We start from the raw sequence: 21,745 nt of genomic DNA on the forward strand, positions 1-21,745 counted from the left end.
ATAACTATCATGGGGGTATGATTTGGCCGAGAGGGATATAATTTGGCCCAGGCCATAATACACCCGGGTACAATGTAGCCTCGGCCGCTTGAACCCCGGGTAGACTACGGCCTGTTGCACCGGCACGGGCTGTGTGAGCTGGGCTGCCATTCACAACCAACGAGATGCCGCCGCTGCCAATTGGGACCAAGACGGCAGCGCTGCCTCCACCGGTCCGGTGAGGTAATTCTCAACAGGAGATTTTAGTTTTCGATTTGAAGCTTTCGTCACTACAGGGATTCATATTGTTGGTTCTTTCGGTAGAGTCACGTAGAAGGGAAATAACAAAATAATAAAAATAAAACATAATATAATATGTTATATTATTTAAATTTTTTATATTATATTATTTTATTATGTTTAATTTTGATTATTTTATTACTTCCCTTCTACGTGACTTATATAATAATGTTATATTATATTATTTTATTATGTTTTATTTTTATTTTATTACTTCCCTTCTACGTGACTTTACCGAAAGAACCAAGAAGAGGAGATTTTTTTTCTCGATTTGAAGATTTCGTCACTACAGGGATTCATATTCTTGGTTCTTTCGGTAGAGTCACGTAGAAGGGAAATAGTAAAATAATAAAAAATAAAACAACATCATTCTCACGACGTTTCGATTGCAACACAAGCAATCATCATCAGGTGTGAAAACCACGGCAATAAATTTGTTGCTGTGGTTTTCATAACCTGAGGATGATTGCTTGTGTTGCAATCGAAACTTCGTGTTCATTTGATTCTTAAATTTTCATTATTTTATTATTTCCCTTCTACGTGACTTTACCAAAAGAACCAAGAATACAGTAGATTTCTATTATTCATTTTACTTTTCCAGGTAAGGCCCCCACTGAGCTGTGTAGTAGCGACCTAGCTATCACAAACGACAGCAGCGCACCGAAGTGGCTCATCACGTGACATTCACAGCAGCCAAATACTCTGAACGCATGTTGAGATGTTAACTACCTCTCCTGGTATACAGAAGATTGTGTGTTTGATTCTGACCCTGACGCCTGCTGTATATTTTGAGTTTGCGCGTCTCTCTCTCTCTCTCCCCGTGGTCGTGTGGATTTTTCTCCAGGTCCTCCGGTTTTTCCCTCGACATTTAGAATCGAGATCACGCAATCAGAGTATTTGGCCGCTATAAATGTCCACACAATGATAAGCCACTTCGTTGAGCTTTCATTCGTGATGGCCAGGTGGTCGCGTCTGATAAAAGAGCTACTACGTATCTAGTTAGACCTTACTTGGTAAAATCCCAAAATAATTTTTGTTAGTTTAAGTATGTACATATATATAATTGTAAACAGAATCACAAACTAACGCTCAACTTTCTTAAACGTGTAAGAGTCAACGCGCGCCACCACCGTGCGACATCACGCGAGCAACCGGGACGACGCAGAGAATCTCTCAACCCTTTCCCGAGACGTCTGCAGAGTTGCAGGGTCGGTGGGTGTCACCGTTCACGGGGTGGATGTCACCGTTCACGGGGTGGGTGTCACCGTTCACGGGGTGGGTGTCACCGTTCACGGGGTGGGTGTCACCGTTCACGGGGTTGTGTCACAGTTCACGGGGTGGGTGTCACCGTTCACGGGGTGGGTGTCACCGTTCAATGCAGAATCCCGAGAAACGAGCGAGCGGCTCGCCCTCGTTAATTGTATTTAGAGTGGCGCAACAGTGGCAGCAGCAGCAGCAGCACTGCTGCTGTTGTTGTTATAAAGACGTCGTTGCTCACCGCAGAGAAGCGTAGCGACACGACCGCCGCCACTCTGCGCTAGCCGGCGCCAAAACTGTGCCACACTCCCTGCCCCGCGTGGCCCTGTGGGAGCCTCGGTACTGATAAAGTTACTTTAGTTTTTACTGCGTTTTGTTGTTCCCACGTCGACGACGTTCACGCACGGCGCGTGAACGTCGTCGTCGCGACGGCAAAGGGTGAAGTTCACGCTGGGAACATTTTCAACGGGGGAGGCAGCAACAACACGCAGGGTGATTCAAGTGCAGATGCCCCACTCATACCTACACCCCCCCCTTCCAACGCCCTCTCAGAATATTTTTTCAGACCGCAGGAATCCGATGAGCTATGAAGCTCTTCTCCGCAGATCTCCAGCCGAGATGTCCTCTCCTAGCACTCCCCCCCCACCTCCTCCCCGTAGCTTTCCTCTCAGCGGCAAAGTGAATATCGTGCAAGCGATGGCTCGGGGCTACGGGACTGAGTGTTCGGAGATTTGTGAGCGGATGCCACCTACGTCATCGGCCGCGGTTCAGTCTACCGCTGGATGGGTACGTACTGTATGTACAGTACGTACTGTGCGTACTGTACATACGTCGCACGGGGCAGGGCTACGAGACGGCACGCGGTGCGCATGGAGATCGGCCGGAGACGTGCAGACTGGGGTATCTGTAGGTGGATCGCCCTGCGGTGCCCCCCTCTAGGGTAACAACAGTGCAGCTCTGCACGAGGGACTCTGCACACTCACGCACACAGGGACCCCCAGGTGATGGGGGTGGGGGGGGGACGTGCAGTGGTTGGGACCTAGAACTCCGCACTTGCAATCGAGGGGTGGCCGGGTCGGTTTAATCTCCCACCCCCCACAGAGTGTGAGGCAGGTGTAGGAGGATCCGTAGGTTTCCGTGTTCACATTCAAAATCAGTTTCAAGGGTGGCACAGCCTCAGTTAATCACGTGGCCTGTTTAAAACTAATTCACAGCTCGGCGCTGTGCGCTTTATGCTCAGGATGGTTGACTTTTCTGTTTTCACGGGAAGGAGAAAATGCATTCTGGCCGGTGTGTGTTCTCTGGTGCCTGTGAAGAGTTGATAGGTCTGCAAACGCCTTCTCACACACGGTGCACTTGAACGGCTTCTCTCCCGTGTGTGTTCTCTGGTGCCTGTGAAGAGTTGATAGGTCTGCAAACGCCTTCTCACACACGGTGCACTTGAACGGCTTCTCTCCCGTGTGTGTTCTCTGGTGCCTGTGAAGATCTGATAGCTGTGCAAACTCCTTCTCACACACGGTGCACTTGAACGGCTTCTCTCCCGTGTGTGTTCTCTGGTGGCTGTGAAGATGTTGTAAATGTGCAAACTCCTTCTCACACACGGTGCACTTGAACGGCTTCTCTCCCGTGTGTGTTCTCTGGTGCGTGTGAAGAGTTGCTGTGTGTGCAAACGCCTTCTCACACACGGTGCACTTGAACGGCTTCTCTCCCGTGTGTGTTCTCTGGTGCATCTTCAAGGTACTCTTGTAGTCTGTGCTGTATGGACATTGGTCACACTGATGACTTTTGTTACTGGGCTTAGTGGCGTGTCTCCTCTGCACGTGATGCTGTAGACTAGAGCGGCAGATGAACTGACGGTTGCAGGCAGGACACGGCAGCCTTGTGACCTCCACACCCACTCCACCTTCATCATCCCAGAGGCACAAGACACACGCGCAAACACCAACACCGAGACATGAACACTCTTGCACACGTGTGTGTGTACATACAAAGGTAAAGGTCCCCAACAGCCATATCAGACTGTTGGGCAAGTGCTGTTTGCGAGTACCTATGAAGGCCGGCATGGCACACGAGGGAGTAGGTGGCCAACACCAGGCCCGGCCGCCTTTATCTCTCCAGTGGCGATGTTTCCACGTTGAGGCTAGGTACTCATTTGGGGCTGAGTCAACCTAGAGGAGGCCTAAATATTCACCACTGACGTTGGCCGTGAGTGGGAATCGAACTCAGGTGGCCGGGTTCGTAGTGCAGGGGGCTCCATTTATACTAGATTTGAAGCTTTCGTGACTGCAAGGAATCATCTTCTTAGGTTTTTTCCGGTAAAGTCACGTAGGTAAAACATCAAAATGAATGAAAATAAAATAAAATCAAAATTCACGACGTTTCGGAGGCAACACAAGTCTCCGTCATCAGGTGGGACCGTCACAGCCAGATTAGCTGCATCAAGTGAGGCAATGATTCAAGATGTAATCCCTTAAAAGCGAGTTGAGGGGGGGGAGGAGAGGGAGGGGGAGCTCATCAGACTATGGTAGCCAATGAATGGAACGTATCAGCACATGGGCATTTTCGTTCTTTTGTCTATCATGTGTATTAAGGCTTCCCTCCCCCTCTCTGTCCATTGTGTTGGCGTGTGCGGCAGTTGGCCGCTTGCGCATAATCGCTCCATTGTGTTGACGTGTGCAGTAATTAGCCGCTTGCGCACAATCGCTTGCACGCCGTCGCCCACCCTTTTGGCCTCGCCCCCCCCTCCCTCCCGATACGTTCCATTCATTGGCTACCATAGTCTGATGAGCTCCCCCCTCCCTCTCCTCCCCCCCTCAACTCGCTTTTAAGGGATTACATCTTGAATCATTGCCTCACTTGATGCAACTAATCTGGCTGTGACGGTCCCACCTGATGACGGAGACTTGTGTTGCCTCCGAAACGTCGTGAATTTTGATTTTATTTTATTTTCATTCATTTTGATGTTTTACCTACGTGACTTTACCGAAAAAACCTAAGAAGAAGGCTCCATTTATATATACACACAATGACAAAGAACCCCCGTATAGCCTGTATATACTTTTGGGACAAGTGCTGTTATCGGGCACCTATGAAAGCCAGCACGGCACACGAGTGGGAGGGTGGCCAGCACCACACATGGCCGCCTTTGTCTCTCCAGTGGCCATTTCTCCTACTACACACCACACCAGTTACTCATTTGCACCTTATCAGTGTGGGTGGTGCCTATCATCTCTGGTGAGCAGTGGCTATCGTCTATGGCGAGTGGTGGCTGTCATCTCTGGTGAGTGGTGGCTATCATCTCTGGTGAGTGGTGGCTATCATCGCTGGTGAGTGGTGGCAATAATCTTTGGCGAGTGCTGGCTATCATCTCTGGTGAGTGGAGGCTATCATATCTGGTTAGTGGTGGCTTTCATCTCTGGTGAGTGGTGGCTATCATATCTGGTGAGTGGTGGCTATCATCTCTGGTGAGTGGTGGCTATCATCTCTGGTGAGTGGTGGTGTCATCTCTGATGAGTGGTGGCTGTCATCTCTGATGAGTGGTGGCTATCATCTCTGGTGAGTGGTGGCTATCATCTCTGGTGAGCGGTGGCTATCATCTCTGGTGAGCGGTGGCTATCATCTCTGGTGAGTGATGGCTATCATCTCTGGTGAGTGGTGGCTATCGTCTCTGGTGAGTGGTGGCTATCATCTCTGGTGAGTGGTGGCTACCATCTCTGGTGAGTGGTGGCTATCATCTCTGGTGAGTGGTGGCTATCATCTCTGGTGAGTGGTGGCTATCATCTCTGGTGAGCGGTGGCTATCATCTCTGGTGAGTGGTGGCTATAGTCTGGTGAGCAGTGGCTAGTCTCTGGTGAGCGGTGCTCACAGTGTTCCTCGCTTGGTGGAGGCTGCACGGGCTGCAGGTCTCTGGCGGTGGCCCTGGGAGCCATCTCGTTGCTGTTGCTGCTGCGGCGTCGCGAGGGCCCGGCCTCGCAGGCGATGCCCAGCTCCTGGGCGAACTCCTCGCCGTACCAGACCAGCAGCTCAGAGCCGGGCCCCACGGCACGGAACGTGCGGTAGTAAATCTGCCCCCGGTGCTGGAAGGCCACCAGGTTCTGCTCCTGCTCATTCCTCGCGCAGTTGACGAACCTGCGCGGGCAGACGCGGGGGCGGGGTGGGCGCCGTTAGCGAGCGCCTATTAAGGGCCGGCACTGGGCGCTACGTGGGGGTGGTGTGGCTGGAACCACGCTCCGTACCGGGTGCTCATTTGATGCCGAGTCGACCAAGGGGAGGCCCAGGGTTGGTCTCTGTGTGTAGTGGTTCTGGTCTCTGTGTGTGGTGGTTCTGGTCTCTGTGTGTTGTGGTTCTGGTCTCTGTGTGTGGTGGTTCTGGTCTCTGTGTGTGGTGGTTCTGGTCTCTGTGTGTAGTGGTTCTGGTCTCTGTGTGTGGTGGTTCTGGTCTCTGTGTGTAGTGGTTCTGGTCTCTGTGTGTAGTGGTTCTGGTCTCTGTGTGTTGTGGTTCTGGTCTCTGTGTGTGGTGGTTCTGGTCTCTGTGTGTTGTGGTTCTGGTCTCTGTGTGTAGTGGTTCTGGCCTCTGTGTGTGGTGGTTCTGGTCTCTGTGTGTAGTGGTTCTGGTCTCTGTAGTATTTCTGGTCTCTGTAGTGGTTCTGGTCTCTGTGTGTAGTGGTTCTGGTCTCTGCGTGTGGTGGATCTGGTCTCTGTGTGTAGTGGTTCTGGTCTCTGTGTGTGGTGGTTCTGGTCTCTGTAGTGGTTCTGGTCTCTGTAGTGGTTCTGGTCTCTGTGTGTGGTGGTTCTGGTCTGTGTGTGGTGGTTCTGGTCTGTGTGTGGTGGTTCTGGTCTCTGTAGTGGTTCTGGTCTCTGTGTTTGGTGGTTCTGGTCTATGTGTGTAGTGGTTCTGGTCTCTGTGTGTAGTGGTTCTGGTCTCTGTGTGTAGTGGTTCTGGTCTCTGTGTGTAGTGGTTCTGGCCTCTGTGTGTGGTGGTTCTGGTCACTGTGTAGTGGATCTGGTCTCTGTGTGTGGTGCTTCTGGTCTCTGTGTGTAGTGGTTCTGGTCTCTGTGTGTAGTGGTTCTGGTCTCTGTGTGTGGTGGTTCTGGTCTTTGTGTATAGTGGTTCTGGTCTCTCTATGTAGTGGTTCTGGTCTCTGTGTGTAGTGGTTCTGGTCTCTGTGTGTAGTGGTTCTGGTCTCTGTGTGTGGTGGTTCTGGTCTCTGTGGTGGTTCTGGTCTCTGTGTGTAGTGGTTCTGGTCTCTGTGTGTTGTGGTTCTGGTCTCTGTGTGTAGTGGTTCTGGCCTCTGTGTGTGGTGGTTCTGGTCTCTGTGTGTAGTGGTTCTGGTCTCTGTAGTAGTTCTGGTCTCTGTAGTGGTTCTGGTCTCTGTGTGTAGTGGTTCTGGTCTCTGCGTGTGGTGGATCTGGTCTCTGTGTGTAGTGGTTCTGGTCTCTGTGTGTGGTGGTTCTGGTCTCTGTAGTGGTTCTGGTCTCTGTAGTGGTTCTGGTCTCTGTGTGTGGTGGTTCTGGTCTGTGTGTGGTGGTTCTGGTCTGTGTGTGGTGGTTCTGGTCTCTGTAGTGGTTCTGGTCTCTGTGTGTGGTGGTTCTGGTCTATGTGTGTAGTGGTTCTGGTCTCTGTGTGTAGTGGTTCTGGTCTCTGTGTGTAGTGGTTCTGGCCTCTGTGTGTGGTGGTTCTGGTCACTGTGTAGTGGATCTGGTCTCTGTGTGTGGTGCTTCTGGTCTCTGTGTGTAGTGGTTCTGGTCTTTGTGTATAGTGGTTCTGGTCTCTATATGTAGTGGTTCTGGTCTCTGTGTGTAGTGGTTCTGGTCTCTGTGTGTAGTGGTTCTGGTCTCTGTGTGTGGTGGTTCTGGTCTCTGTGGTGGTTCTGGTCTCTGTGTGTGGTGGTTCTGGTCTCTGTGTGTAGTGGTTCTGGTCTATGTGTGTAGTGGTTCTGGCCTCTGTGTGTGGTGATTCTGGTCACTGTGTAGTGGATCTGGTCTCTGTGTGTGGTGGTTCTGGTCTCTGTGTGTGGTGGTTCTGGTCTCTGTAGTGGGTCTGGTCTCTGTGTGTAGTGGTTCTGGTCTCTGTGTGTAGTGGTTCTGGTCTCTGTGTGTAGTGGTTCTGGCCTCTGTGTGTGGTGGTTCTGGTCACTGTGTAGTGGATCTGGTCTCTGTGTGTAGTGGTTCTGGTCACTGTGTGTAGTGGTTCTGGTCTCTGTGTGTAGTGGTTCTGGTCTCTGTGTGTAGTGGTTCTGGTCTCTGTGTGAAGTGGTTCTGGTCTCTGTGTGTAGTGGTTCTGGTCTCTGTGTGTAGTGGTTCTGGTCTCTGTGTGAAGTGGTTCTGGTCTCTGTGTGTGGTGGTTCTGGTCACTGTGTAGTGGTTCTGGTCTCTGGGTAGTGGTTCTGGTCTCTGTGTGTAGTGGTTCCGATCTCTGTGTAGTGGTCCTTGAGGCAAGAATCACCTCATCCAGTTTGATTTAGATTCATCCTGAGCATCAACATATTCACGATCCTTTTTGTTTTTGTAAATCTGAAACACACACGCACACGAGCAGATTCACGGATAATTAATGTGAGTTGGACTGTGAGTTGAACTTCTTTCGTGCCCTACGTAGTCAACCGTGCTGTTCGGAGGTGCGGGGGAAGGACAACAAACTAAACACTAAAAGCAGTTCTAAAGAAATGCGTTTTCAATCTACAAGATTTAAAAGTACATAGCTCCCAGTGGCTTCTAATATTGGAAGGAAGAGCCTTCCAGACGGCCGCAGAAGTGCATCTAAAAGCGCGCGCCATGCGGTGACCACCGTCTTTGCTGTGTGTTACAAGTTTAAATTATAATTACGTTAATTTATGGGTCACTCTGTGATTCTGGGGGTCTCTCTGAAATTATTTGGGTGAGTCTCTAGGTCTCTGTACGAGTCTATGGGTTTCTGTGCGAGTCTCGGGGTCTCTGTGCGAGTCTGTGGGTGACTGTGTGGGGCTCTGGGTCTCTGTGCGAGTCTCTTTGGGTTTCTGTGCGAGTCTCTGGGTCTCTGTGCAAGTCTCTAGGGTCTCTGTGTGAGTCTGTGGGTCTCTCTGTGCGATTCTCTGGGTCTCTGTGCGAGTCTCTAAGGCTCTGTGTGAGACTGTGGGTCTCTGTGCGATTCTCTGGGTCTCTGTGCGAGTCTCTGGGTCTCTCTGTGAGTCTGTGGGTCTCTCTGTGCGATTCTCTGAGCCTCTGTGTGAGTATCTGAGTCTCTCTGTGCGAGTCTCTGGGTCTCTGTGTGAGTCTGTGTGTCCCACTGTGAGTCTCTGGGTCTCTGTTCAAGTCTCTAGGTCTCTGTGCAAGTCTGTGGGTCTCTCTATGCGAGCCTCTGGGTCTCTGTGCAAAGTCTCTGGGTCTCCTCTGTGCCAGTCTCTGGGTGACTGTGTGAGGCTATGGGTCTCTGTGCGAGTCTGTGGGTCTCTCTGTGCCAGTCTCTGGGTCTCTGTGTGAGTCTGTGGGTGACTGTGTGAAGCTATGGGTTTCTCTGTATCTCCTTCACGAGCCTCCTCTCCACACACATGATGATGATGTAGGAATAGGAGGAGGCTGCAGCAGTGGCAGTGGCAGCAGCAGCAGCTCACCAGCCAGCAGTACTCGCTCACGGGGTTCTCCTCAGACACCTCTCCCTGGTACGGCCCAAACATCACCCCCTTGGGCAGCTTCTTCCTGTTGCTCCACACCCCGAGGCCGGCGCCGGCAATGGAGGAGGCGCCGACGGTGAGGCCCTGGGGCAGGCTGAGCCGGGCCCTATTGGCCACTCCCGGGGCCACGGCCGCGTCCGCGATGAACTCTGGCGGGCCGTGCACGGAGCACTCCCCCAAGTAGAAATCCCTGCACAGCTCGCAGACTGAGAGCCACAGCAGCAGCAGCGGGAGGAGGGCGAACCGCAGTAGCAACAACAGCAGCAGCAGTGGCACTGTGAGAGGGTGAGGAGCGCTCCAGACAGATGCCTCCCTCCCTCTCTGCATTGTGAACTTCTTTAGCTCGCTCATCGGAGATGTAAACCCTGTCACCCTCCCTGCTCCCTCCCTGCATCCCTGAGTGAGGGAGCAAAAGACAGGGAGGTAAGTGAGAGTGGAGAGAGAGTGAGAGGGAGCAGGTGGAATATATCGAGTGAGAGCGCGGGAGCAATAGAGAGATAGGAGAGAGTGTGAGAAAGTTAGAGTAAGGGGCCGTCCATAAATGACGTCATGCACCTAGGGGGGGTGGGGGGGTCAGACATTTGTGACGATGTGTGAGGAACCACAGACAACACGTTCTACTTAATTAAATACTTTTTAATAAATGTTTTCTCCTACAACATCAGACTGCAGTGCCACATTAAATATGCACTACAATGACAATAGTTTGAAGCGATTTTAAGCATATTAAATGAGCTTTGTGACGTCACATTTGAGGGGGGGGTCTGACTTTTTGTGATGCCGTGTGATGGGGGGGAGGGGGGTCCAAAATCGCGTGACGCCATTAATGGACGGCCCCTAAGAGAGTGTGAGAAAGTGACAGTGTGAGAGAGAGTGTGAGAAAGTGAGAGAGAGAGAGTGTGAGAGAGTGAGAAAGTGACAGTGAGAGAGAGAGTGTGAGAAAGTGACAGTGTGAGAGAGAGTGTGAGAAAGTGAGAGAGAGAGAGTGTGAGAGATTGAGAAAGTGACAGTGAGAGAGAGAGTGTGAGAAAGTGACAGTGTGAGAGAGAGTGTGAGAAAGTGACAGTGTGAGAGTGAGAGAAAGTGACAGTGTGAGAAAGTGAGAGAGAGAGTGTGAGAGAGAGTGAGAAAGTGACAGTGTGAGAGAGAGTGTGAGAAAGTGACAGTGTGAGAGAGAGAGTGAGAAAGTGAGAGAGAGAGTGAGAGGGAGCAGTGGGTCTCACAGAAGAAGTCGTCGTCCTGGGGCTCCTCCACCTCTGTGTAGACTTTCCTCTCGCGCGGGCGCAGGCCGTAGCGAGCGCTGCGCGACACCGCCACAGCCTGGGCGGAGGCCGGCGGCACGGAGGAGCCTGCAAGCAAACACGGCGAGATGTTGACTACCTCTCCTGGTATACGGGAGGTCGTGGGTTCCATCCCGACCCTGACGAAGCGTGCTGTATATTTGGAGTCTGCGTGTCTCTCTCTCCTCCGTGGCGAGATGTTAACTCCCTCGCATGGTCTACAGGAGGTCGTGGGTTCCATCCCGACTGTATAGTTTACAACATGTTACCCTATTTGTATTTTTGTATTTTTAGATTGTATATTACGGCTAGTTTACATTTTATATTGTACATTTATTCACAATTTTACATACTTTAGCCCCTTAGTATTAGTTAGACTTTGTAATTTTAGTATAGTTAGACTGTATACCACTTATTCCTACATGTTGAATGTATGCACCTTCCGGCCATAGTAAATTCCTTGTCTGTGCAAACCATCATGGCGAATACCTCCCCGTGATTGCGTAGATTTTTCTCCGGGTCCTCCGGTTTTTTCCCTCGACATTTAGAATCAACGTCACGCGTTGAGAGTATTTGGCTGCTATAAATGTCCACGTAATGACCATGATGATGACAAGTCACTTCGTTGAGCTCTCATTTGTGTTAGCCAGGTCGCTTCTGAGAAACAGCTACACAGCTCAGTGCGGCTTACCCTGGTAAAATAAACATCGTTTAGTTCATAGGCTGCATCAGTACCAGCAGCAGCACTGACAGGAGCACATGTAGCAGTAGCATCAACAGCAGTGGCGACTTCCATCAGCAGCAACAGCAGATTGCGGAGTTCCGGTGAGAATAGAGGGGAGTGTGGAGTTCTGGTGGGAATAGAGGGGAGTGTGGAGTTCTGGTGAGAATAGAGGGGAGTGTGGAGTTCTGGTGAGAATAGAGGGGAGTGTGGAGTTCTGGTGAGAATAGAGGGGAGTGTGGAGTTCCGGTGGGAATAGAGGGGAGTGTGGAGTTCTGGTGAGAATAGAGGGGAGTGTGGAGTTCCGGTGAGAATAGAGGGGAGTGTGGAGTTCCGGTGGGAATAGAGGGGAGTGTGGAGTTCTGGTGGGAATAGAGGGGAGTGTGGAGTTCTGGTGAGAATAGAGGGGAGTGTGGAGTTCCGGTGGGAATAGAGGGGAGTGTGGAGTTCTGGTGAGAATAGAGGGGAGTGTGGAGTTCTGGTGAGAATAGAGGGGAGTGTGGAGTTCCGGTGGGAATAGAGGGGAGTGTGGAGTTCTGGTGAGAATAGAGGGGAGTGTGGAGTTCTGGTGAGAATAGAGGGGAGTGTGGAGTTCCAGTGAGAATAGAGGGGAGTGTGGAGTTCTGGTGGGAATAGAGGGGAGTGTGGAGTTCCGGTGGAAATAGAGGGGAGTGTGGAGTTCTGGTGAGAATAGAGGGGAGTGTGGAGTTCTGGTGAGAATAGAGGGGAGTGTGGAGTTCTGGTGAGAATAGAGGGGAGTGTGGAGTTCTGGTGAGAATAGAGGGGAGTGTGGAGTTCCGGTGGGAATAGAGGGGAGTGTGGAGTTCTGGTGGGAATAGAGGGGAGTGTGGAGTTCTGGTGAGAATAGAGGGGAGTGTGGAGTTCTGGTGAGAATAGAGGGGAGTGTGGAGTTCCGGTGGGAATAGAGGGGAGTGTGGAGTTCTGGTGGGAATAGAGGGGAGTGTGGAGTTCTGGTGAGAATAGAGGGGAGTGTGGAGTTCTGGTGAGAATAGAGGGGAGTGTGGAGTTCTGGTGGGAATAGAGGGGAGTGTGGAGTTCTGGTGGGAATAGAGGGGAGTGTGGAGTTCTGGTGAGAATAGAGGGGAGTGTGGAGTTCCGGTGAGAATAGAGGGGAGTGTGGAGTTCTGGTGGGAATAGAGGGGAGTGTGGAGTTCTGGTGGGAATAGAGGGGAGCGTGGAGTTCTGGTGAGAATAGAGGTGAGTGTGGAGTTCCGGTGAGAATAGAGGGGAGTGTGGAGTTCTGGTGAGAATAGAGGGGAGTGTGGAGTTCCGGTGAGAATAGAGGGGAGTGTGGAGTTCCGGTGAGAAAAGAAATCACCGCTGCAGGCTACGCACCTCCACGTATCCTCTGGAGCGCCACCCTCAGGGCCTCCTTGCAGGTGGTGGCTCTGCGCTCCAGCCTGAACATCGCCATCCTGGCCTTGTGCACCTCCCTCAGCTCAAATCCCCTGAACTCCTCCTCCTGCTGCTGCGCCTCATCCTCCACGCCCTGTAAGATGCTCCACACGTACTCCAGGGCTTCCGCTTTAGTCTGAGCGGAGGGGGCGGTGGGGTGAGGGGGCGGAGGGGGTGTGGGGGGTGGAGTTGGTGCGGTGACCAGCAGTGGCTAGGAGATGTTAACTCCCTCGCCTGGTACGCAGGAGGTCGCGTGTTCGATCTCGACCCTGACACCTCATCGGATTCCTCCAGTACAATACATATTCTGATTCTGATATTCTGATTCTGTAAATCTGATTCCATACATCAAGCAGAACCATGCCGTCATGCTGAACCTCGGTGGGTATGGCAGGCCAAGCCTCTTCACAACTAAACTAATTAATAAACAAGAAGCCCAAACGTTGTACCAGAGTGCCATGCAGGGGGGGCATGGTGACTAGATGTTAACAACCTCTCCTGGTATGCAGGAGGTCATGGGTTTTATCCTAATCCTGACGCCTGCTGATGTATATTTGGAGTATATTTCAAGTCTTCGTCTTTTTAAAATCCTTTATATTAAGCTCACTTGCTTGCTTGCTTGCTTATGACCGTGCAAATCTTTCGGTCGTTTTTTAACCCACTTCCCGTGATCCAATCGAGCTGACATTTTGCACACAGACTCGTTGTGCGTGACAATTTATTTTCGTGAAAAAATGTTTCCAAAATTTTACACTTTTTAGGGAAAATTGTTTTAATATTTAATTACCAATTGCTTAATGCTGCCAGACAATCATCTGACCCATAGGTGGCAGCCATCTCAAGCCAGAGGACGAGAGGACTCTAGCCGCCACGCATATAAAGGATTTATAGTGAAAAACTTTGTTTTTACGGGTTAATTTTTTTTCTCTCTCCCCGTGGTGAGGCGAGTTAGAGGAGGCACAGCCTCACCTGTTATACTCCAATGGAAATAGCTGTTACGAAAAGTACAAAATAATAAAGTGAAAATTAAGATTCTTCCACTGATCTGTGTTACGTCATTTCTGTACGATTCCAATAATTTTGATAGTCAAAATCGCCAAATTTGCGGAGCTCCGCTGCAAATACAGGGAGACGAGAGGTGAGGCAGCGACGAGCTCAGCCTCTCCTCTGATTGCGCAACCCCTCAGAAACTGGATGGAGCGCGGGCAATAAGCGCGTGCCTGTTACTATCTCTCTGTAATGATTGAAATTATACAGATATTACATTTATAACACAAATCAGTGGAATTTGTTTTTACTTTTCGTAAGGGACCGTCCATAAATGACGTCACGCACCTGGGGGGGGGGGGGGGTCAGACATTTGTGACGATGTGTGATAAGGGGGGGGGGGGGTTTGAGAAATGTGACGTCACATCAAAATGCACAACTTTAAATAAATATAGACAACACGTTCTACTTAATTAAATAGACTTTTCAATAAATGTTTTCTCCTACAACATCAAAGTGCAGCGCTACATTAAATACGCACTACAATGACAATAGTTTAAAGCGATTTGAAGCAAGTTTTGTTTGTTTTGGGGGGGGGGGGGTGGCAAAGCTTTGTGACGTCATATTTGAGGGGGGGGGGTCTGGCTTTTTGTGACGCCGTGTGACGAGGGGGGGGGGGGGTCAGAAATCGTCAAAAATCACGTGACGTCATTTATGGACAGCCCCTAACAGCTATTTTCATTGGAGTATATGACAGGTGAGGCTCTGCCTCGCCTGCCTCCCCTGACCGCACGTCCCTGGTATAGCAGTGTCTAGTAGTATGTATGTACGTTGAATTTCTTCGTCACCGTACGTAGCCAACCTCGCTAATGGGAGGTGCGGGTGAAGGACAACAAACTAAAGACAACAACAACAGCAGCAGCTGTAACGAGAGGAGTGCCGTGCGCTGTGCACAGAGACCTTGCGCTTGCTGGGAGCTGCCCTCGCGTGCGACTCTCCCACGGTGGCCCAGCGTGAAGCAGCCCCCTTGCCTCCTCCTGCGTGAACACACGCACGCACGTGAACACACACACGCACGTGAACACACGCACACACGTGAACACACGAACGCACGCGTCCATGTGTGTGAACACATGGATACCCGTGAACACACGCACACACGTGAACACACGCGGACACGCATGAACATATGCAAAGACAAAGATCTCCCGTATAGCCTTTACAGACTGTAGGGGCAAGTGCAGTTAGTGAGCACCGATGAAGGCCGGCACGGCACACGAGGGGGTGGGTGGCCAGCACCACGCCCGACCGCCTTTGTCTCCCCAGTGGCGATGTTTACACACCACACCAGGTACTCATTTTAGGCTGAGTCGACCTAGGGGAGGCCCAGGACCGGTTCAGATAATCGTCACTGGTGTTGACCGTGAGCAGGAATCGAACCGGGTCGCCAGGTTCATAGCACAGACTGCTAACCAGTTTAACATGTAGGATTTCGCGACCAATATTATTAATAAAGGTTTTTTTGGGTTATATGGCGTTAATATAAATGCGTCGTTAAACCCGTCACCACCCGACGCAGCCAATCCGTAAGGTTTGTCAGGTAAACAAAACGTGCCAATTAGTTACTAGTTCAGCACTAACCAGTTGTGTGTTGGACAGTAAACCCACAACATTCACAATTCGAGTATGGTACTGTGACGTTTCGCTGGTGATTACAACCAGCTTCATCAAGCGAGTCTACAGGGGTCTCTGTGTGGTCTACAGGGGGTCTCTGTGTGATTCTACAGGGGGTCTCTGCGTGAGTCTACAGGGGGTCTCTGTGTGAGTCTATGGGGGTCTCTGTGTGAGTCTACAGGGGGTCTCTGCGTGAGTCTACAGGGGGTCTCTGTGAGTCTACAGGGGGTCTCTGCGTGAGTCTACAGGGTGTCTCTATGTGAGTCTACAGGGTGTCTCTGTGTGAGTCTACAGGGTGTCTCTGTGTGAGTCTTCAAGGGGTCTCTGTGTGAGTCTACAGGGTGTCTCTGTGTGAGTCTACAGGGGTCTCTGTGTGAGTCTACAGGAGGTCTCTGTGTGAGTCTACAGGGGTCTCTGTGTAAGTCTACAGGGGGTCTCTGCGTGAGTCTACAGGGGGTCTCTGTGTGAGTCAACAGGGGGTCTGTGTGAGTCTACAGGGGGTCTCTGTGTGAGTCTACATGGGGTCTCTGTGTGAGTCTACAGGGAGTCTCTGTGTGAGTCTACAGGGGGTCTCTGTGTGAGTCTACAGGGGGTCTCTGCGTGAGTCTACAGGGGTCTCTATGTGAGTCTACAGGGGGTCTCTGTGTGAGTCTACAGGGGGTCTCTGTGTGAGTCTACAGGGGGTCTCTGTGTGAGTCTACAGGGGGTCTCTGTGTGAGTCTACAGGGGGTCTCTGTGTGAGTCTACAGGGGGTCTCTGCGTGAGTCTACAGGGGTCTCTATGTGAGTCTACAGGGGGTCTCTGTGTGAGTCTACAGTGGGTCTCTGTGTGAGTCTACAGGGGGTCTCTGTGTGAGTCTACAAGGTGTCTCTGCGTGAGTCTACAGGGGGTCTCTGTGTGAGTCTACAGGGGGTCTCTGCACGGTCTGCAAGCGCCCTTTTACGTTTGCCTCTGCCTCTTCGTCCTCCGTGCATCGCGACCTCCTTCCTCTTCCTCCTCCCCGTCCACTCCTCGTCGGAGTCGCTCGACCGCCCGCACTCCGCTCCATTCCCCCTCGCCCTGCGCTTGCCGCGTGCGCGCATGAACTCGGGCTGGGCCGGGTTCATCCCTGCGCAAGAAGGAGGCAGTCGGTCATTGTTATTTGGACGTATTGGCGGTACACCGGTGCAGCATAGCAACACACCGGGTCCTCGTAACACAGTCCTGACGATGTGATTATTATCAGAGCGTGTTTGTTTGCGTGTTCACCACAAGTACGCGTGGTTAATGCAGTAACTTGATTCCTTGCAAAAGGAATAATCTATTTGGTGTGTGAACATCTTAACGCCTCCTGTTTTATTGCCAGAAAGGGTAAAATCGATTCTTATTTTTCATACTTTGATACTGGCAAAAAGTTCCCATGATATAGCTGCTCACCCCGAGCTAGAAATGCTCTTGACACTGCATTGTCTTTGCGCTGGTCGCCTTTTGGTGTTGTTCTCTGGTCTGACACTGGTGAGACTAGGCCATGAAGAAGGCTGTCTCTGGGGTAGACCAATCAGTTTCAAAGACAATGATTAATTATTATCAGAGCGTGTTTGTTTGCGTGTTCAGCACAAGTTCGAGTGGTTAATGCAGTCACCTGATTCCTTGCAAAAGCTATAATCTATCTGGTGTTTGAACATCTAAACACCTCCTGTTTCATTCCCATAAAGCGTAAAACCTATTCTTATTTTTAAATCCTTTATATTAAGTTCACTTGCTTGCTTGCTCGCTTACGACCGTGCAAATCTTTCGGTCGTTTTTAAACCCACTTCCCGTGATTCAATCGAGCTGACATTTTGCACACAGACTCGTTGTGCGTGACAATTTATTTTCGTGAAATTTTTTTTCCATAACTTTTCACTTTTTAGGAAAAAAAAATATTATATTTAATTACCAATTGCTTAATGGTGGCAGGCAATCATCTGACCCATAGGTGGCAGCCATCTCAAGCCAGAGGACGAGAGGACTCTAGCCGCCACGCATATAAAGGATTTATAGTGAAAAACATTTGTTTTTACGGGTTAATTTTTTCATAGTCCCGACGATGTCGCTGTTGCCCCTTGAGTGAGCTGCAGGACTCTTCATCAGAAGTTGCACTCAGATTCAGCAGCCGCGTCCCCCATTCCGAACGTGCGGTGGCGACACCACGAGTCGTATCGAGGCACCGTCCGACCGAGTCTCTAGGGGCACGAGGAGTCCAATCTTGCCACTGGAGCACGGAGCAGCCGATCGTCATCAGACTGGGCGCCGCTGTACGGCAACAGACTGCGAAGCTTCGTGTTCAGTGCTGCTCATGTAACGTTCCATCTTCTCACCGCTTGGGCATCACGACAACTGATTTTGACGCACCACCACCACCACCACCACCCCGAAATATCCTTCTGACCGTGGTCGTGAATCGTGAGTAAAATAAAAATTTTGCCAAAAATGTGCTGATTATTTAATACAGCGCAACGGTGTACCGCCACTACGTTCATTTATATTGTTTGGCTGCTACAACAACACCAAACAATACAGTAAACACGCAGAGCCGGCCTAGCCACTAAGCGACCCTTGCAATTGCAAAGGGCCCCGTGGCCAGCAGAGGGCCCCCTAGAGTCACTGCGAGCGAGTGAGTGAAAAAAATCATACATCAAAGGGGCCTCCAACCAAATTTTGCTTAGGGCCCCCAAAGGTCTAGGGCCGGTTCTATAAACACGATAGGAGTGATTCTAGACTTGAAGCTTTCGTGACTGCAAGGATTCATACGCTTACGTTTTTTCGGTAAAGTCACGTAGGTAAAAAGAAAAAAGAAAAATAATAGAAATAATAATAGAAATACATTTTGTATTTATATTATTTATATTATTTTTCATTTATTTTTACCTACGTGACTTTACCGAAAAAACCTAAGAGTATGATAGGAGTGCAAAGTATAGGAAAGGTAAACAAATCACACACAATAAATAAACTATTTTTGTAAATGTTGTGGGTTTACTCTCCAACATTAGGAATCCGATGAGCTATGATGTCCCATAGGGGGCACGGGGTCATAAAGTTACAACAACACAATACAGAAACACGATAGGAGTATTTTTATTTTTTCCCTTCTACGTGACTTTACCGAAAGAACCAAGAAGACTAATGTATTTTGAACTATACATTAGTGCTTTTTGGTTTTATATTATTTTAATTTCAAATATTTTTTTATTCACATCATTTTAATTTTAGTTTTTCTATCTACGCCACTTTACCGAAAGATCCAAAGATTATGAATTCCTGCAGTCACGAAAGTTTTAAGTAAAATTTTTTTTTTTGTAAATGTTGTGGGTTTCTTCTCCAACATTATGAATCCGTAGGTAAAAAATAAAATGACAATTAATAAAACTACTTTTATTTATTTTTTAAAATTAATAAAACTACTTTTATTAATTTTCATAAAAATTTATAAAAGTACTTTTATTAATTTTAAAATTTTAAAATTAAAATTAATAAAACTTTTATTAATTTTAATTTTATTTTTTACCTACGTGACTAGAATTATGAATCGGATGAGCTATGAAGCTCTTTTTCATAGATGTCCCATAGGGGGCACGGGGTCAGAAAGTTACAACAACACAAAACACAAACACGATAGGCGTGCAAAGTAGAGGAAAGGTAAACAAATCATTAAACTAAAACTAAATCTATTTTTACTTCACCAGGTGAAGTCCACTGAGCTATTGGCTTCTTCTTCAGAAGCGACCTGGCTGCCACAAATGACGGCTCAACCAAGTGGCTTACCACGTGCACATTTATAGCAGCAGCCAAATACGTTAAACGCGTGATGTTGATTCTACATGTGGAGCGAAAACGCGGAGGACCGGGATCGAACCCACGACCTCCTGTAGACCAGGCGAGGTAGTTAACATCTCACCGGGGAGAGACACACGCAGACTCCAGATATATGACAGGCTCGGCCTGCCGTACCCACCGAGGTTCAGCAGGACGGCGTGGTTCTGCTTGATGTTCCTGTAGCGCCGCTTCTCGCACTCGGCCAGATCGCTCCACTCGGCCTTGGTGAAGAAGCCTCTGATGTCTCGGAAGTCGCCCATCTCCTGCTGCTGCTGAGGCGCAGAGACACAGAGGGACGAGACGTGGACGACGGTCAGACGCAGTCACGGAGACGGAGTCACAGGGATACGAGACTAAGATCCCCCGTGTGGCCTTAACAGACTGTCGGGTCAAGCGCTGTGAGCGAGCGGCGCCTATGAAGGCCGGAACGACACACGAGGGGGTGGGTGGCCAGCACCACGCCCGGCCGCCTTTGTCTCCCCAGTGGCGATGTTCACTACACACCGCTACACCAGGAACTCATTTGAGGCCGAGTCGACCTAGGGGATGAGGCCCAGGACCGGTTCAGAAGATCGTCACCGGTCAGAGACCCCAGTTCCATTCCCGCTCACGGCCACCACCAACAGCAGTGACGATCATCTGAACCGGTCCTGGACCTCATCCCCTAGGTCGACTCGGCCTCAAATGAGTTCCTGGTGTAGCGGTGTGTAGTGAACATCGCCACTGGGGAGACAAAGGCGGCCGGGCGTGGTGCTGGCCACCCACCCCCTCGTGTGCCACTAACAGCCTGTTAGAGGCTACACGGGGGATGTTTGTCGTTGTGGTAAAGTGTGTGTACTTCGGTAAAAGGGAAGTAATAAAATAATAAAAATAAAACATAATAAAATAATTCTCACGACGTTTCGGCCACAACGCAAGCAGCCGTCCTCAGGTGAAGAACGAGCTCCAGCTTTACCTCGACCTGAGGTAAGCTCAGGTCGAGGTAACCTTACCTCAGGTGAGGTTATGTTACCTCAGGTAAATGTAACATTACTTGAGGTTATCCTAACGTATTCTCATATCGTAATATTAGCGTAATCGTTAAACACAATGATCGTGTGATTATTACCTCAGAGTTACATAATCGAAATGCAATGGAAGGCGAGGTAACTTTACCTCAGGTGAAGTAGCTTTACCTCAAGCGATGTAATATAGCGTTAGGCCGAGGTAACTTTACCTCAGGCAGAGGTAAAATTACGTCAGGTAAAGTAAAATTACTTCAGGTGAGATAACTTTACCTCATGCGAGATAACTTTACCTCGCGGGAGGTAACATCACCTCAGGTAAATGTAACATTACTGAGGTAATCCGAACGTATTCACATCACTTCAGCTAATGCTCATATTTTTACGCTAATATCGTAATATCGTCACGTGGTTAAATCGTTAAACACAACGCTCGCGTGACGTCACCACCTCAGTGTCGAGCCGTCGACACTTCACGCGGCAGCCTCGAAGTGCACCCAGCCTGGCACAGGCGCCGTGGTGACGTCACCGTCACTGAGTGGCCAATGGCGGCGATTGGTGGTGGTGGGGGGGAGTGGGGGGTGGGGGGAGTGGGGCGGAATGGCGGTTCGGGGGAGTGGGAGGAGGGGGGGGGAATGGGGGGGAAACGGAGTGGGGGCGGAATGGCGGTTGGGGGTGTGGGGGGGTGGGGAGGAGGGGGTCGAGGTGGTGGGGGTGAGTGGGGGCAGAATGGCGGTTGGTGAGTGGTGGGAGGGTGGAATTGAGGGTGGGAGGGGTGGGGGGAGTGGGGGGTGGGAGGGGTGGGGGGAGTGGGGGGTGGGAGGGGTGGGGGGAGTGGGGGGTGGGAGGGGTGGGGGTGAGTGATGGGGTGGGGGGTGATGGGGTGGGGGGGGAGTGGGGGGGGGTTTATAATTATCGGAGTCGCAAAAGTTTGCTCAAGTGAGGTAACATTACCTCAGGTAGAGGTAACTTTACCTCAGGTGAAGTAGCTTTTCCTCAGGTGAGGTAACTTTACCTCAGATGAGGTAACATTACCTCAGGGGAGGTAACTTTACTTCAGGTAGAGGTAAAGTTACCTCTATCCGAGGTAAAGTAACATTACCTCAGGTGAGGTAACCTTACGTCAGATAGACGTCACTTTACTTCACCTGAGGTAACTACATCAGGTGAAATAACTTTACCTCACATGGAGATAACTTTACCTCAGGCGAGGTAAGATTACCTCAGGTGATATAACTTTACCTCAGGTGAGGTAAATTTACCTCAGATAGAAGTAACTTTACTTCACCTGAGGTTACTTTACCTCAGGTGAGGTAACGTTACCTCAGATAGAGGTACCATTACCTCAGGTAGAGGTAACTTTACCTCAGGCGAAGTAACTTTACCTCAGGTGATGTAAATTTACCTGAGGTGACGTAACTTTACCTCAAGTGAAGTAACATTACATTAGGTAGAGGTAACTTTACTTCAGGTGATGTAACTTTACCTCAAGTGATGTAAAATAACGATAAAGTTATCTCAGGCGAGGTAACTTTACCTCAGATGAGGTAACTTTACCTCAGATGAGGTAACTTCACTTCATGCGAGGTAACATTACCTTAGGTGAAGTAAAATTACTTCAGGTGAGGTAACTTTTCCTGAG

The 21,745-nt window shown here is 50.0% G+C and overlaps 1 protein-coding gene across 1 annotated transcript; it reads right to left on the reverse strand.

The window, feature by feature from the left end:
* Positions 1-501: 501 nt before the first annotated feature.
* On the reverse strand, positions 502-20,627 carry LOC144733639 (histone-lysine N-methyltransferase PRDM7-like). The gene is made up of 10 exons (XM_078615666.1): positions 20,554-20,627; positions 19,239-19,371; positions 16,206-16,370; positions 14,549-14,625; positions 12,542-12,737; positions 10,408-10,533; positions 9,125-9,390; positions 7,981-8,048; positions 5,402-5,664; positions 502-3,439 (listed from the first exon to the last, which is right to left on the reverse strand). Exons 2-10 carry the CDS (start codon positions 19,357-19,359, stop codon positions 2,745-2,747), a joined length of 1,977 nt encoding a protein of 658 aa, XP_078471792.1. The 5' UTR covers positions 19,360-19,371; positions 20,554-20,627; the 3' UTR covers positions 502-2,744.
* Positions 20,628-21,745: the final 1,118 nt, after the last annotated feature.

This window comes from Lampetra planeri, chromosome 48 (assembly GCF_965212315.1).
Source record: "Lampetra planeri chromosome 48, kcLamPlan1.2.h2, whole genome shotgun sequence".
In the NCBI taxonomy this organism is placed as follows: Eukaryota; Metazoa; Chordata; class Hyperoartia; order Petromyzontiformes; family Petromyzontidae; genus Lampetra; species Lampetra planeri.